Source organism: Myotis nattereri (genome assembly GCF_964212035.1).
Source record: "Myotis nattereri genome assembly, chromosome: 21".
Taxonomy (NCBI): domain Eukaryota; kingdom Metazoa; phylum Chordata; class Mammalia; order Chiroptera; family Vespertilionidae; genus Myotis; species Myotis nattereri.
Genome location: NC_138097.1, coordinates 4,075,944 through 4,094,190, shown reverse-complemented (window position 1 = coordinate 4,094,190; position 18,247 = coordinate 4,075,944). Strand labels below are relative to the sequence as shown.

The window sequence follows — 18,247 nt, the reverse complement described above, 5'->3', positions numbered from 1 at the left end:
AGAATCCCAGACTGTGGGAAGGTGGGGAACTGGGGAAGGCTCCAATGACAGGAGATATAGATTGTGGATTGGGAACGTTTGTGAATGACACTGGTCTTTGTGAAGGAGTTGGAAGATCCAGGATCCTTATGAAGGATGAGGATGGATGCATGTTGGGGGTAAGCTGAGGGGCAAGACTTGTAGTCTCCTAAGTCCCCACTGGTAATGAGAAACTGGACATCCCAGGAGAGTGGTGTCCCTTGCCATGTCAAAGCAACATGGCTGACAACTAGCTGACAACTAATACAGGAAGGTGTCTGGGGCCCCATGGAGCATTACTCCTGGACTTCTGGGCTTATCTACTGGGTGTGCATGGCCAACCCGACAGTGGGGCCAGGAGGGAGAATTAGGACCAGTGTGGAGAACCATCCAGCAACCCTTTAGCACTGGTTTATGCACAGAACAAACAGAAAGCACAGGATCGCCATTGATGTTAACTTCAGCTTTTCTCTTTTTTTTTTTCCTTTGTCAACATTTTTATTGATTCCTAGACAATGGTATTTAGAAATTATGGGGGTTTTTTGTTTGTTTGTTTTTATTAAAACTTTATTGTTCAAATTATTACAGTTGATCCTCTTTTTTCCCCCCATAGCTCCCCTCCACTCGGTTCCCACCCCACCCTCTGCCCTTACCCCCTCCACCACTGTCCTCATCCATATGTGTACGATTTTTGACCAGTCTCTTCCCGCACCCCCCCTTGCCCTTTCCCCACCCCCCCTCCCTGAGAATAGTCAGTCCACTCCCTTTCTATGACTCTGATTCTATTATAGTCACCACTTTATTCTGTTCATCAGATTATTTATTCACTTGATTTTTATATGCACTTGTTGATAGATGTGTATTTGTTGTTCATAATTTGTATCTTTACCTTTTTCTTCTTCTTCCTCTTCTTAAAGGATACCTTTCAGCATTTCATATAATACTGGCTTGGTGGTGATGAACTCCTTTAGCTTTTTCTTATCTGTGAAGCTCTTTCTCTGACCTTCAATTCTGAATGATAGCTTTGCTGGGTAAAGTAATCTTGGTTGTAGGTTCTTGCTATTCATCACTTTGAATATTTCTTGCCACTCCCTTCTGGCCTGCAAAGTTTCTGTTGAGAAATCAGCTGACAGTCGTATGGGTACTCCCTTGTAGGTAACTGACTGTTTTTCTCTTGCTGCTTTTAGGATTCTCTCTTTGTCTTTTGCTCTTGGTATTTTAATGATGATGTGTCTTGGTGTGGTCCTCTTTGGATTCCTTTTGTTTGGGGTACTTCCTGAACTTGTAAGTCTATTTCTTTCACCAGGTGGGGGAAGTTTTCTGTCATTATTTCTTCAAATAGGTTTTCAATATCTTTCTCTCTTCTTCTGCCACGCCCATAATTTGTTGGTACGCTTGAAGTTGTCCCAGAGGCTCCTTACACTGTCTTCATTTTTTTTATTCTTTTTTCTTTTTGCTTTTCTGGTTGGGTGTTTTTTGCTTCTTCATATTTCAAATTTTTGACTTGATTCTTGCGATCCTCTACTCTGCTATTGGAACTCTGTATAATATTCTTTATGTCAGTCAGTGTATGCTTAATTTGTAGTTGGTCCTTTTTCATAGCCTTGAGGGTCTCACTTGATTTCTTGAGGGTCTCACTAGATTTCTTGAGGGTCTTACTAAATTTATAGGCGGTTTCTAGAAAATTCTTGAAAAACCTTAAAAATGTGGTTTTGAACTCTATATACAGTAGTTTGCTTTCTTCCATTTCTGTCATTTGTGTCCTGTTTCTTTGTCTCCACATTTTTTTATGCTTCCCTGTGTTGATAGAGTGGCTTTGTGTGCTAGATGTCCTATAGGGCCCAGTGGCTCAGCCTCCCCAATTACCGGAGGTGGATACTCTTGGTGCACCCCTTTGTGGGCTTTTTGCACAGTCTTGTTGTAGTTAAGCCTTGATTGTTGTAGGTATCACTGGGAGGAATTGACCTTCAGGCCAATTGGCTGTGAGAATCAGTTGTATCTGCAGTGGGAGAACTTCTGTGCTGAAGACACCCTTCTGGGGCAAGACTTGCTTCAGTGGGGCTTTGGTGCTCACTGAGTCTGCCCCCTGAGTATGTCCCTTATGGATCTGAGGAGTTGTCATCTGGATGGTCCCACTCTGACCACTGGGTACACTGGCCCTTGGATCTCTAAGGAGGTGCTAATTTAGCCTCTGCCTGAGGCTACCGAGCAGGAGCTATGAAGAGATCTGCAGATTCCCCTTCCTTGTTTGGGGTTTGCAGGTGCCCAGATGAGGCGCAGTTGTGAAGCAACGCAAGCTGCTGTGGGGCCTTGGGCCTTCTCTTGGAAGTTCTGGGTCTGTCTGGCCCAGCTGCAGTTTGTTAGGTAATTTTCAGATTGCAAAGGGTCATGGCATTCATATGCAAAAGCCTCTGCGCACAGCGTGGTGGGACGGGGTCTCAGGGGATCAACAGGGCGGAGCAAACAGCTATGGCTGCTCCTCAGTCCTGTCCTAAGAGGCCCCGAGTCTCAGTGTCCCAGTAATCGCTGCAAGTACCTCTGAGAGAAAGCTGCCCTTGAGTTCTGACTGATGCCAGACAGTCCAGTTTCTCCCCGTATGAGTCTGGGTCCCCAGAGATGCCCAGAACTGGAGTTCAGAGCAGTTGGGGGCTTGAGACTCCCTCCCGATTGAAAAAGACAACCGTGTCCTCAGTTTCCAGCCCTGTCCACGTGCGCCGCATCCTCAGCTGCCAGCCCTTTCCATATGTGTAGTGTCCTCAGCTGCCAGCCCTTTCCGCATGCGCCTCTGTACCACTGCACTTTACTTCCGCACCTCCTCTGAGTCTCAGTGTGCTTTTCTCTTTCCTTCTAGTTGTAGAATTTCCACTCAGCCAGCCTTCCTGTGGTTCTGGATGATGTCCATTTTGTCTTTTAGTTGTATTTTTTAAGTGGTTGTGCAAGGCAGCAATTTCAGGTGTTTACCTATGCCGCCATCTTGGTTTCTCCTCAACTTCAGCTTTTTCACCATCATCCTCACTGGGAGCACTTACCAGGGCAATGCAAAAGATGAGGAAACTTGGAAGCAGGTACTGATGTTAATTTAAATGAACAGGGAGCTGGAATACTCACAGTCCTGTACCCGTCCCAGTAAACATTCTTACCTTGTGGGTTTTCACCTTGACCATAGTAGGGGAATCCAGGCAGCCAGGAATATACCCATAGTCACACTCATAATTGGTGTTGAGTTTGCTGCCCATGACATCTTCCCAAACTCCTTTTTTGGATGTTCACTCCTTTGAATCTTAAAAGTGATGGTTTTGGGCAGCTTGGGCACAAAATCCATCTCAAGGAGAAAGCAAACCTTCCTGGCTGACTACCATTGTCATTTCCTACCAGTGCCCACTCCTCTTCTTTGCCCTTGCACAGCCCACAAGAGGTGGGCACCATATGGTCACCTTAATGAAGCCCATCAAGTATTCCAGGTTCTGCTGCTAACCCCATGAGGTTGGCTGCAGCTCTGTGATGTGCTTTGACCTATGAAATGTGGTGGGAGTGAAGCCTGTCACCACTAATAAGACTCTGGAACCATTGAGATAGAACATCCTCTCTGCCCATTTCTGATAATGTCAACAGGTACCTACATGGTGGCTCCTCCTTTATCCCGGTCTCAGGAGAACCAGGGTGGACATGTGGTATGAACAAGACAGATCCCTTTACGCTAAGTCACTAAAGCAGTGGTTCTCAACCTTCCTAATGCCGTAACCCTTTAATACAGTTCCTCATGTTGTGGTGACCCCCAACCATAAAATTAGTTTCATTGCTACTTCATAACTGTAATTTTGCTACTGTTATGAATCATAATGTAAATATCTGATATGCAGGATGTATTTTCATTGTTACAAGTTGAACATAATTAAAGCATAGTGATTAATCACAAAAGCAATATGTAATTATATGTGTTTTCCAATGGTCTTAGGCGACCCCTGTGAATGGGTTGTTCGACCCCCAAAGGGGTCGTGATCCACAGGTTGAGAACCGCTGCACTAAAGCTTTGGGGCTGTAATATCTAGCCAATCCTTATGGTTATGAAGTACCAACTCTACTCTCTAGGAGGCAGCAGAGCCTAACAGTAGAAGCCAGAACTCTGTTAGAGACACATGGGTTTGACTTCCAGTCCTGCCTTTTATTTACTCTACAATCAGGCAATCTACATTGAGTCTCTGAGCCTGGATTTCCTCTCTATGAGATAGAGGTTTAAACCATCTCAGGTGACACGTCACCTGGTTGCCTCTTGTATGCACTCTAACCAGTGCCTGTGAGGAACTCTGTAATGGAGGTACATACACTTTACCGGAGTCAACCCGCAACCCTTCAGTCCTAGGGCTGACTCTCTATCCACTGAGCCAAACCAGGGAGGGCTAAAATGTACACTTTTTAAACATGCCCTTTTGATGTTTCCATTCATGCCTGCATTCCTGAAACCAAGTTCCTCCTGCCCTTCTGAGCGCTTCTTTCTTGGCATATAAAATAACTTATGCAAGGACACATTATACCTTTGAAATAGCTTATTTGAAATCTATCCATATGGGAGAACCAAGATGGCGGCATAAGTTAACGCCGGAGATTGCTGCCTCAAACAACCAATTCAAGGGTACACCTAAAAGACGAAACGGACATCATCCAGAACCACAGGAAGGCTGGCTGAGTGGAAATTCTACAACTAGGAGGAAAGAGAATATCATACCCAGACTCAGAGGAGGCGCAGTGCTGAAGTGAAATACTCAGGTGCGGAGTGCGCGCAGAGCAGGCTGGCGGTGGAGGGCGCGGTTGTTGTTCTCAATCGGGAGGGAGGTTCAGACTCTGAGCTCCAGATCCGGGCGAGTCTCTAGGGACCCAGACTCAGACGGGAGAAGCGGGACTGTCTGGCTTCAGTTGAAACTCGAAGGCAGCTTTCTCTCCGAGGTTTGCAGCGGTTGCTGGGACTCTCTGAGGCAGAGCCCCTAGGGACGGAACTGAGAGCAGCCATAACTGCTCGCTCCGCCTGCCCTGTTGATCCCGTGCGACCCGCCCCGCCCAAGCCCTGCACAGAGCCATTTGCCAGATAGCCTCAGGCAAAGGCTAGATTAGCACCTCCCTAGAGGACAGAAGTTTTCCCACTGCAGACACAGCTGACTATCACAGCCAATTGGCCTGGAGGTCAAATCCCCCCAGTATTAACTACAACAATCAAGGCTTAACTACAAGACTGTGCACAAAGACCACTAGGGGGTGTACCAAGAAAGCATAAAAAAAACGCGGAGACAAAGAAACAGGACAAAATTGTCAATGAAAGATACAGAGTTCAGAACCACACTTTTAAGGTCTCTCAAGAACTGTCTAGAAGCTGCCGATAAACTTAATGAGATCTACAAGTAATCTAATGAGACCCTCGATGTTATGATAAAGAACCAACTAGAAATTAAGCATACACTGACTGAAATAAAGAATACTATACAGACTCCCAACAGCAGACCAGAGGAGCGCAAGAATCAAGGCAAAGATTTGAAATGCGAAGAAGCAAAAAACACCCAACGGGAAAAGCAAAATGAAAAAAGAACCCGAAAATACGAAGATAGTGTAAGGAGCTTCTGGGACAGCTTCAAGCGTACCAACATCAGAATTATAGGGGTGCCAGAAGATGAGAGAGACCAAGATATTGAAAACCTATTTGAAGAAATAATGACAGAAAACTTCCCCCACCTGGTGAAAGAAATAGACTTACAGGTCCAGGAAGCACAGAGAACCCCAAACAAAAGGAATCCAAAGAGGACCACACCAAGACACATCATAATTAAAATGCCAAGAGCAAAAGACAAAGAGAGAATCTTAAAAGCAGTAAGAGAAAGAAACTCAGTTCCCTCAAGGGAATACCCATACGACTGTCAGCTGATTTCTCAACAGAAACTTTGCAGGCCAGAAGGGAGTGGCAAGAAATATTCAAAGTGATGAATAGCAAGAACCTACAACCAAGATTACTTTATCCAGCAAAGCTATCATTCAGAACTGAAGGTCAGACAAAGAGCTTCACAGATAAGGAAAAGCTAAAGGAGTTCACCACCACCAAACCAGTATTATATGAAATGCTGAAAGGTATCCTTTAAGAAGAGGAAGAAGAAGAAAAAGGTAAAGATACAAATTATGAACAACAAACATGCATCTATCAACAAGTGAATCTAAGAATCAAGTGAACAAATAATCTGGTGATCATAAAAGAATCAGGGACATAGAAAGGGAATGGACTGACTATTCTTGGGGGGGAAAGGGGTGTGGGAGATGCGGGAAGAGACTGGACAAAAATCGTGCACCTATGGATGAGGACGGTGGGTGGGGAGTGAGGGCAGAGGGTGGGGCGGAAACTGGGAGGAGGGGAGTTATGGGGGGAAAAAAGAGGAACAAATGTAATAATCTGAACAATAAAGATTTAATTTAAAAAAAGAAAACAAAAAAGAAATCTATCCATATGAGGAAAATACTCATGAAACCCCATGAATTCTATTCCAGCCTACCCTCATTATCTACCATGATAGTTGTTCTTGTATGTATTTATCCATAGGTACATTAGTGGGTTACTTAACATAAAATACCCTATATGTCAGGCCGTGCCCAGATAGCCCAGTTGGACAGAGCATCATCTCAATAAGGCCAAGATTGCAGGTTCCATCTCCAGTCAGGGCCCATGCAAGAACATTTCTGACCGACCCAGGAAAAGCCCAATCTAATCCACTGTAGAAAATTACAGGACAACAAATTAATGCATCCTCTCTCTAAAATCAATATACATGTTTTATTCACCCAGTCAGTCCTCACACATGTGAACAGCAGCACAGCTCAGGGACCCCATGGTGTCCTGCAGCCAGGGTCCTCATGAAGGTCAAGCATGCAATGATCCAAAGAACAGCATGGGAGGTGCCCCTGCTGTCAGTGTGAAGGGTGGGGACTCTAACCTGAGCTTCACAATCACCCCCATGGGATGATGACATCTGTGCTCCCTGAGACTAAGAGGCTGGGAGTAGACCTGGGTCCATGCCCCAGCCAGGGTTTGAGGTTGAGCTGTTTCAGAATTCAAGTGGTTGAGGAGCTCATATACCTCACAGGTGTCAAGGCTGGGAGCAACAGTGGCAGCTGGGCACATGGGTGTGGGCAGGAAAAAGTTCAGGGAAGTTGCCAAGGAGAGTTGGTGCTGGGCCATGTGAGTGGCACTGAGGCCCCCTCTAGTCCCAGTTCAGACCTCTGTCCTCTCTGTTCGTTGGAGCCATGGTTAGTGGGAAGTGGAACACATTACCAGGGTAGTCATGACCTGAGAGTCAGCATGTCCTTCAAGAAAACTTGTGACCCAGGAAGGGCCAACCTAGTCCACTGTAATGAAGGCTCCAGGCATTGACCGGCCCAGGGAGGGAGAGGAGCTGTCTCTTAAGAGGCTGATTCCCTATCTGCCCAGCACAATGTGCTGCAGGCTGTTGAAACTCATGGTCCTATCTGGGATGCAAGTATCTTGAAGTTTAGCCACTAAAAGTTGTAGATATTTATCAATCTAAGAAAAAAAAATGGTCTTCTTCTTTCCTTCTTGGGTAAACATCCACCATGGCCTGGCCAGTGTAGCTTAAAGGTAAGAGTGTCAGCCTACACAAATGAAGGGTGGAGAATTGAAGTCCTGGTCAAAGGCAAGTACCTGGGTTCAAGGTTTAATCCCTGGAAACTATTGTGGACTCATGTATGTGAAATCCAGTTGAGGTGTGTCTCTTACTTCCATGTTTCTTTCCCTCTCCTCTCCTCTCCTCTCCTCTCCTCTCCTCTCCTCTCCTCTCCTCCCCTCCCCTCCCCTCCCCTCCCCTCCCCTCCCCTCCCCTCCCCTCCCCTCCCCTCCCCTCCCCTCCCCTCCCCTCCCCTCCCCTCTCCTCTCCTCTCCTCTCCTCTCCATCCCCACTCTTCCACTCTGAATAAAAATCAATGGAAAAATATCCTCCTTTGAGGATTATGAAAAACAAAAATAGAACCATCCACCACCGCTACCCTGACAAGGGGCTTCTGCCTGCACAGCCCACCCCTCCTTGTGCTGTCTTGCCTTTTCCTGGGATGTTCCCACTGCAGCTTGGACAAGCTTGGTTTTTCCCAGGAGTTGATAGAGAGAAACCCCAGGCAAGGTCCTGGGAGGGACTTGGGTTCTGTGTCTTCCTGAGAGGGGCTGGCCAGGGCTCTTCTGTCTTTATCCAGAGGTCTCTCCAGCCTGCTCCTCCCCATCCCCCAGGCACCTGGCTCACTGCAACTGCAGCTACTTCTGTGTTTGGGAGAAGCCCACAACCCCATTCTCCTTTGCAAAGTCCTGCCTGTGGACAACACAGTCACACCCATGAAATTTTGGTATTGTTTGAGTCTCTGTTTTTGCAGTTTGGGGGTAATTTTTCCATTTTGATTTTATTAAAGACTAGAAGCCAGGTGCATGAAATCTGTGCACATGGGTAGGGGGGAGGTGTTCCTCAGCCCAGCCTGCACCCTCACCAATCTGAGACCCCTCAGCGGAAGTGGGGCCCACTGCCTGTGGGATCAGGCCTTAACCAGTAGTTGGACATCCCTCTCACAATCCGGGACTTCTGGCTCCCAGCTGCTCACCTGCCTGCCAGCCTGATCACCCCCTAACCACTCCCCTGCCAGCCTGATCACCCCCTAACCACTCCCCTGCCAGCCCAATTGCCTCCAACTGCCCTCCCCTGCTGGCCCGATCACCCCCAACTGCCCTCCCCTGTTGTGAAATCTTTTCTGCATGAAGTCAAGAACTCAAACATTATAGGCCAAGCTGAGGCAGACCAGCTCCAGGCTGGTTCCTGTTCCCAAAAAGATATGCCTGGGACATCCTGTATAAAGACAGAACAAGGCGCCGAAACCGGTTTGGCTCAGTGGATAGAGCGTCGGCCTGCGGACTGAAAGGTCCCAGGTTCGATTCCGGTCAAGGGCATGTACCTGGGTTGCGGGCACATCCCCAGTAGGAGATGTGCAGGAGGCAGCTGATCGATGTTTCTCTCTCATCGATGTTTCTAACTATCTCTCTCCCTTCCTCTCTGTAAAAAATCAATAAAATATATTTTTTTTAAAAAAAGACAGAACAAGGCCTGATTTTGCGTTCTATACTTGGAAGAAAACGTGATGGCCCACAATCACTTTGTTGTTGTTGAGTCAAATCAATCTTAACACTATTCATTTTTCAAATGTCTTTATTGATTTTTTAGAGAGAAAGGGAAGGAAGAAACATCAGTGATGAGAGAGAATCATTGACTAGCTGCCTCCAGCATTCCCCCTACTGGGATGGAGCCCCCAACCTGGGTATGTGCCTTGACCTGGAATTGAAACATTGATATGATGGTTGATGGGTACATGCCCAAACACTGAGCCCAACCAGCTGTACACACTATTATTTTTTCTAGAGGCCCAGTGCACAAATTAGTGCATGGGTGGGGTCTGGCCAGCCTGGCCCCAATCAGGGCGGATCGGGGCTGGGCCTGTTGGGAGGAGGAGAAGCGGGAGGTTTATGGGCTGGCCCACCTGGTTTAGGGCCTGATCAGGGCCCCCCCTGATCAGGGCTGTGCTGGCCAGGGGAAGGGGCCACGGGTGATTGGCCAATGGGCCCTGCCCCCAATTCGTGTTGGGGGCCTATTGGGAATGGGGAAGCCATGGGGAGGGGCTGTGGGCAGTGGGGCTGCTGGCCCTGCCCTCAAATGGGGTTGCTGGGGGTTGCCTATCTGGGCCAGTCGCCTGGGGGAGGGGCCATGGGTTGTTGGCCCTGCCCCTGATTAGGGTGGGTGGGGACGATCTGGATCATATCAATTGATGCAGACAAAGCATTAGACAAAATCCGACACCCTTTTTTGATAAAAACTCTCAGCAAAGTGGGAATAGAGGTAACATACCTCAACATAACCAAGGCCATACAAAACAAACCTACAGCTAACATCATACTCAATAGGCAAAAACTAAAACCATTTCCCCTAAGAATAGGAGTAAGACAGAATATCTGCCTTCGCACACTTGTGCAAAATAGTACTGGAATTACTGGCCATAGTGATCAAACAAGAAGAAGAAATAAAGGCATCCAAATTAGAAAGGAGGAAGTAAAACTCTCATTCACAGATGACATAATATTGTACATAAAAAACCCTAAAGACCCAATTTAAAAACTAGACTTAATAAATGAATTCAGAAATGTAGTAGGATACAAAATTAGCAACCAGGAATCTATGGAATTTTTATACAACAATAGTGAACTCTCAGGAATAGAAACCTAAAAAAAACCCCATTTACCATGGCAACAACCAAAAAATTAAGATAGTTAGGAATAAAGTTAACCAAGGAGTTAAAAGACCTGTGCTCCAAAAACCAGAGGTCATGGAAAACAAAGATAGAGGAAGTTATAAACAAGTGTTCAAGGATTTGTAGAATCAACATCATTAAAATGTTGCTATTACCCCAAGCAATCTACAGATTCAATGCCTTTCCTATTAAAGTACCAACGGCATATTTCACAGACCTAGAACAAACATTCCAAAAAATTTACATGGAACCAAGAAAGACCACAAATGGCTGCAGCAATCTTGAGAAAGAAGAAAAAATTGGAAGAATCACAATAGCAGTTATCAAGTTATACTACAAAGCCACTGTAATCAAAACAGCCTGGTACTGCCACAAGAACAGGCATGTATTTCAATGGAACAGAATAGAGAACCCAGAAATTGACCCAAGCCACTGTGCTCAATTAATTTTTGACAAGGGAGGCAAGAGCATACAATTTAGAAAAGATAGTCTGTTAAATAAATGGTGTTGGGAAAATTGGACAGGTACATACAAAAAGATTAAACTGGACTACCAACTTATAACATACACAAGAAAAAAACTCAAAGTGAATAAAAGTCTTAAATGTAAGACATGGAACCAAAAAAAGTCCTAGAATAAACCATAGGCCCTAAAATCTCAGACATCTCTCATAGCAGTATGTTTATCAATACATCTCCTATGACAATGGAAACTAAGGAAAAATAAACAAGTGGGATTACATGAAAATAAAAAGCTTCTCCATGCAAAAGAAATCATCAGTGAAACAAGAGAGCCCGTTACATCAACGATACATCTGATAAGGGATTAATCCCCAAAATATACAGGTAACTCATACAAGTTAAGAAAAGGAACACAAACAGTCCAAATAACAAATGGACAAATGACCTAAGTAGACACTTGTCCAAAGTGAACATACAGAAAGCCGAGAGACATATGAAAAAATGCTCAAAGTCACTAATCTGAGTCATGGAAATCACAGTGACAATGAGGTATCATGTCACACCTGTCAGAACAGCTACCATCAACAAACAACAAGTGCTGGTGAGGAAGTGGAGAAAAGGGAACCCTCGTACACTGCTGGTGGGAATCCAGACTGCTGCAGCCACTGTGGAAACAAGTATGGAGTTTCCTCAAAAAACTAAAAATGGAACTTACATCAAAATATCCTAAGAAATCAACAACACCAATCAGAAAGATTATATGCACCCCTATGTTCATAGCAGCACAATTTACAATAGCAAAGATTTGGAAACAGCCCAAATGCCCATCAGCAGATGAGTAGATTAGAAAACGATGGTACATCTACACAACAGAATACTACTCTACTGTGAAAAAAAAGAACTCTTACCATTGGCAACAGCGTGGATGGCTCTGGAGAACATTATGCTAAGTCAAATAAGCCAGTTGGAAAAAGGTATCACATGATCTCACTCATATGTGGACTCTAATGAACAACATAAACTGATGAACAAAAATAGACCCAGAGACATAAAAGCACTGAACAGACTTTCAAGCATTGCCTTCCCTCAGAGGGAAGGCAGGGGAGAGGGGGCGGGGAAGAGATTAATCAATGAACTCATAGGTGTATAGTATATTCATAACCCTTGGACACAGAAAACACGTTGGTGAGGGCCTGGTTGGGAGAAGGGAGAGCAGCCTGGAAGAGGTTAATGGGGGAAAAGGTGTACCTATGCAATACTTTCAACAATAAAGATTTTAAAAATAATAAATAAGAAATAAAGAGATTTAGTATTAAGCATGTTATTTTAAAAATTAAGAACTGTCTACTGTAAAAACTTTTAGGGCCCTCTGGGTGTGGTGTGTGTTGTGGGGATGGGAAGGGGAGCAGGGTCTGAGGGGGATGCATTTGAATTTGAGGGGTTAGAGGGTGTGAATATGCTGACTTTTCTCCAAGGTAGTAAAGGTGATCTTCCTATTTAAGAAAAAGAAATTTCAACAGGTTATTTGATGATAGTACAAGTCTAGAATTTAATATACAATGAAACGAAGAAATCAAACCACCAAGAAAAGATTTTTAAAGAATTGTTCCAGTAGTTGAGCATTGACCTATGAACCAGGAGGTCACGGTTCAATTCCTGGTGAGGCCACATGCCCAAGTTGCGGGCTGGATCCCCCAGTGTGGGGTATCAGGAGGTAGCTGATCCATGATTCTCTCTCATCATTGATGTTTCTATCTCTCCCTTCCTCTCTGAAATCAATAAACATATATTTTTAAAAAATAGTGCCAAAATAAATAAATAAATAAATAAATAAATAAATAAATAAAAATAGTTGTGCCACATAAAATTTGGATCAAAGAGGAAATGGAAACTACAATGACAATTTAATTACAAAATAATCAGGAGAAGTACATTATATAATGGAAACAAGGTATGAAATCAAAACTGTACTAGGGATAAATGTATAGTTTTAGATGCGACTATTATAAAACATGGAAGAAAAAAAGTAAATCACACATTGAAATGAAGAGGTTAAGGAGTCCCCATATAAACATTACTGAGTGCCTAATTGATTGGTTCAGTGGATAGAGAGTTGGCTTGGGGTTGAAGGGTCCCAGGTTCAATTCCGGTCAATGGCATGTACCTTGGTTGCGGGCACATCCCCAGTAAGGGGTATGCAAGAAGCAGCTGATCAATGTTTCTCTCTTATCGATGTTTCTAACTTTCTATCCCTCTCTCTTCCTCAGTAAGAAAAAAATCAATAAAATATATTTTTAAAAAACAATACATTACTGAGCATTTTGTTGCTGCTGGTTTTAGATAATATGTATTTTTTTAATCCTCACCCAAGTATATTTTTCCATTGATTTTTACAGAGAGTGAGAGAGGGAAAGACAGAAATATCGATGTGAGGCCCAGGCGGGGGAGGACCCTGCAACTGAGGTACATGCCCTTGACCAGAATTGAACTTGGGACCCTTCAGTCTGCAGGCCGATGCTCTGACCACTAAGCCAGTTCGGATAGGGCTTAGATACTTTTTAAAAATCACCACTAATGCCCGTGTTGTGGGCTCAGTGCCCAGTAGGGGACATGCAGGAGGCAGCTGATCAATGATTCCCCCTCCTCATTGTTTCTACCTCTCCCTTCCTCTCTGAAATCAATAATAAAATATTTATTTATTTGTTTATTTATTTATTTATTTTAAATCACTGCTACTTTGACAAAGGAAAAAAAAGACTGAAATTTCCTAAACTTTGAAAATGATGAGAATGTGATGTAGAATTTACACTTGATTAAATGAAGAGATAAATCATCAAAATTAGCTGAAGAGGGAAACATGAATGAATATACTATCAGCCATGAAGAAAGGCCAAAAAGTTACAAAATCACCTTCTCGCCCTGGCTTGTTTGGCTCAGTGGATAGAGCATTGGCCTGCAGACCGAAGGTTCCATTCTGGTCAAGGACATATAGCAGGGTTACAGGCTCAATCCCCAGTGGGGGCCATGCAAGAGGCTGCCCATCCATGATTATCTCTCATAATATTTCTATCTCTCCCTCTCCCTTCCTTTCTGAAATCAAAATCAATAAAAATATATTTAAACTAGAGGCCCTGTGCATGACACTCATGCACTGGAGGTGGGGGGAGAGGGGGCGGGGGGTGGGGGAGAGCATCCCTCAGCCTGACCTGTGTCTTTTTAAAAAATATATATTTTATTGATTTTTTTACAGAGAGGAAGGGAGAGGGATAGAGAGTTAGAAACATCGATGAGAGAGTAACATCAACCAGCCACCTCTCGCACACCCCCCCGCTGGGGATGTGCCCGCAATCAAGGTACATGCCCTTGACCGGAACCTAACCCGGAACCCCTCAGTATGCAGGCCGACGCTCTATCCACTGAGCCAAACCAGTTATGGCCTGACCTGTGTCTTCATCACAGTCTAGGACTCCTCTGGGGATGCCCGCCTGCTGGCTTTGGCCCGCTCTCCACAGGGAACCGATGTAAGCCGGCAGTCAGACAACCCTCAAAGGGTCCTTAGTGCTGCTGTGGAGGCAGGAGAGGCTCTCTCCACTGCCACTGTTCTCGCCAGCTGTGAGCTCGGCTTCTGGCTGAGTGGCACTCCCCCTGTGGGAGAGCACTGACCACCAGGAGGCAGCTCCAGTGTTGAGTGTCTTCCCTCTGGTGGTCAGTGCACATCATAGCAACCAGCCGTTTCCCTGTGCGGTCTATTTGCATATTAGGGTTTTATTATATAGGATAAAAATAAAATACTATATAATAAAATACTAATATACTAATTTTGTTGGATCATCCAGTTGGCAATTCAAACAATCAAAGTGTAATATGCTAATTATATGCTAAGGCCGCTCAACCGCTCACTATGATGTGCACTGACCACCAGGGGGAAGATGCTCTGACTGGTAGGTTAGCTTGCTGCTGGGGTCCAGCCAATTGGGACTGAGTGAGATAGGCCGGACACGCCCTGGAGCTCTCCTGCATCCCTCCCCCGCCACAACCATGCACCTGTGGGGTCCCTCGACCTAGCCTGTGCTCTCTCCCAATTCAGGCTGAGGCCTCCCCCCCTCCCCGCCAGAGTGCATGAATTTCATGCACTGGACCTCTAGTCTCAAATATGTAAATATATACTAACCACCCCCTTCCCAAAGGGTAGAGAGTAGGATTGGTTTAGGGCCGTGGTTCTCAACCTTCCTAATGCCGCGAGCCTTTAATACAGTTCCTCATGTTGTGGTGTTCTCCAATTTCATAGTTACAAATTGAACATAATTAAAGCATCGTGATTCATCACAAAAACAATATGTGATTATATATGTGTTTTCTGATGGTCTTAGGTGACCCCTGTGAAAGGGTCGTTTGACCGCCAAAGGGGTCGAGACCCATAGGTTGAGAACTGCTGGTTTAGAGGGATGTTTCTTCAAACCTGTGCTATTTAAACAACTCTCGGACATGGAGAAAAAAGACAGATGGGCTGGTTTCAAGCAGCCCTGCCCAGGACAAGGGGGGCTGTGCCCCAGTCCTGACCCAGCTGCCATTGAGGGGAGAGGGTGGCTACTCACCCAGTCAGGCCCACAGCACTCAGCCAAGCCATATTGATTCACCCTCGGGGTAGCTGCCTTCATCCCCTCAGTTAAACTGACCCATTTTCTCCCATCTCAGAGGAAGAATGCTCCTGTCTACCCCTCTAAGGGAACGTGGGGACACTGAGGCACAGGGAGGGGTGGTTCCCAGTGCAATCCTCACTTGGATGAAGTTAGGGATAAAGGAGGTGGGAGCTAAGGCAAAGGAGAGGCTGGGTGACTACTGTCCTGGAGAAAACAGAACACCAGGGGTGGGCGCCAGGGAATGGGGGGCCCTTGGCCATCGCTATGGATATGCTGAGGGCCCAGAAAGAGGAGTTCTTTGTTTGAGGTCTAGGCTGGAGGGGGAGGTGTTTCTTTGTGGAGTGGGTGGTAGGTCTTGGGAGCCCTCAGGGCCTTTTGAGGTCAGATGCCTCCAAGATGCTGACCTACTGGGCTTGGACACGGGCTCAACCAGGTTGCTCCAGGCCCCTCCGCGGCTGGTCTGGGCCATGGACTCCGAGACTTCTGGTCCCTGTGCGAAATGACACTGTCAGCGACACACTGAGGGAGCTGGGTCTCCAGTCTGGTGACTTGTCCAGGGGACTGAGTGGGCTCTTGATGGCTCCTTGGAAATAGTTGCTTTTCTTTTTTTCTTTTTGTTAATCCTCAACCGTGGATCTTTTTCCATTGATTTTTAGAGAGAGTGGAAGGGATGGAGAGGAAACAGAGAGAAACATGGATGTCAGAGAATCACATTGATTGGTTGCCTCCGGCACACACCCGGAGTGGGGCCGGGGAACCTGCAACCAGTTACATGGCCGTCACCAGAATCGAACCCGGGACATTTCAGTCCGCAGACCGATGCTCTATCCACTGAGACACACCAGCGAGGAGATGGTTGCTCTCAATGCAGGTGACAGTGGGCTCAGCGCTCCAGGGAGGCGAGCGAGATATTGATCAGACAAAGACGCAGTAACCCGGACTCCAGGCAGATGGCGCCCAGAGAACCGCCTGGGGACAGAAGGAACCACCCCACAGCCCATGGGCCTCTTCCTCCCAAGGCGGGTCCCTGGGTCTCTTTGCTCCCCTTATAGGAGCCTCTTGGAGCGTCCCCTACCCAACTGAGCCAGAGGGTGGCACTGTTGCCTGTGAGTGAAACCAGGTTAAGTCCCCGAAGCGCGGATAAGTGGTGCCGGTCTCCCCACCCACAGCCATCACACAGCCGGGCTCATCTCAGCCTGCGCGCAACCTGAACCGCAGTGTGGCCCCGCATCCCCCACCTCGGACCTTGTCCCAGGGCCCAACTTCTTAGGCAGGTCTTCCCGCCACTGGGCGTCCTCCTGGCCGCCACGTAACAATGAGCTGAGGCGGTGCCAGCGGCCTCATTTCCATACGAGGAGGCTCGGCCAATGAGCAGGGCGGGAGCTTGGGAACGCGCTGTTAACCAACCGCCCGCCGGCGCAGGTGCCAGAGTGACCGCGGCCCTGGAGGCGGGCGCTGCGGAGCCCAGCGCGGGGGGATCGGCCCTGGCGCCCCTTCCCCCGGCGCTGCGCGTCCGCGAGTCCCGGCCCAGCTTAACGCCGACGCCGTTCCCGGCGCCTCCGTCAGTGTTGTCGGTGGGGAGGCTGATGAAGCAGCTACTCAAAGCCAGCCAGGTGGGGGCGCGGAGCGGGGCGCAGAAAAGCGGGGGACTGAGACCCCGAAGCTCCGGGACCCCTGGGGCTCCAGATCTTACCGCCTACGAGTGCGCGGGGGTGGAGTCAGGGTCTCGGGGTTGAGAACGTGGCGGGTCGCAGGGTCTCAGCGCGGAGACGGGGGCGACCGGGGACCCCGCTCGTGCCTCTCCCCCCTTCCCACGCGCTGGGAGGAGGACGCAGGGAGTGCGGGGACCCTGCCTCGGGCCCGGGGATCCCCGCGCGTGAGCCTAGTGATGGACCGGCTAGACTGCGCCTCCTCGGACCAAGATTCTCCTCCCCCTTAGTCTCTCCAGGTCGCCCCGGCCTGGCCCCCAAGCGGGGGCGGGGGACACCTGGACGGGTGAGTCAATAGTGTTAGACACACCCCCACGCACGCGCAGAGGATAACAGACAACACCGCGGGGGCGTCCTGGAAACTTCCCGGAGGAGGAGGCGATGTCTTGGTCGTGGGAGAATGAAGTAGGAGGAGCAATTGGGGGTTGGGGGCTGGGAGGAAAGGAGGAAGGGCGTTCTGTGCTGAGGAAGCAGGAAAACTGGCCTGGAGGCGTGAGGTGTGTGTGTGTGTGTGTGTGTGTGTGTGTGTGTGTGTGTACGTTGGTGTGTGTGGAGAAGCCAGTTTGTATTCCAATCCTGCAGTCTCTTCCGGCCACGGCAGGGCTCTCCCTGTAAAACCTGTTGTATCCTGCACCCCTGGACCTGCACTCTGGCTCCCTCTCCCCACCGCCCCCCAATGTTGCTAGAAGCAGGTGAGGGACATCCTTTGGAATACACATTCCTGAGGTCTCACCCTGCGCCTCCACAAATTGGCTCCTGAAAAGCTGCTGGGATGAGTGGATTCTCTTCTTGTTGCCTCAGTCCCAGGCCTAGGCTCTCTCTGCCCTCCATCTCTCCCCTTCCCTGGATGCTGCCTGGGCTATGTCGGGAATCCTTCTGGGAGCCCCCGGGGGGGGGGGGGGGGGAACGGACGGACAGGAGTGCCCTTCTGGGAGATAGTCCTACAGGAGGATCAGATGGGGAGGGGAGATGGACTCCCTGCTGATCCTGGGTGCTCTGAGGGGTCTCTGAGGGCAGGCGCATCTCCTGACCCCCGTGGGATGCTGGGGTCCAACCCCAGCAGGTCCAGGGGTCCCCAGAGGTGTGGACGGCGTCGGCGAAG

At 47.7% G+C, this 18,247-nt stretch overlaps 1 protein-coding gene across 1 annotated transcript in view; it reads left to right on the top strand.

Annotated features, from left to right (window-relative positions):
- Window positions 1-2,981: 2,981 nt before the first annotated feature.
- Window positions 2,982-18,247, top strand: part of LOC308535797 (endophilin-A3-like) — a gene marked incomplete at both ends in the record, with an annotated part of 62,537 nt that continues 47,271 nt past the window's right edge. Inside the window, one exon of the mRNA XM_081114792.1 lies at window positions 2,982-3,083. Within this exon, the coding sequence (XP_080970918.1) occupies window positions 2,982-3,083 (102 nt within the window). The remainder of the gene's footprint in view (window positions 3,084-18,247) is intronic.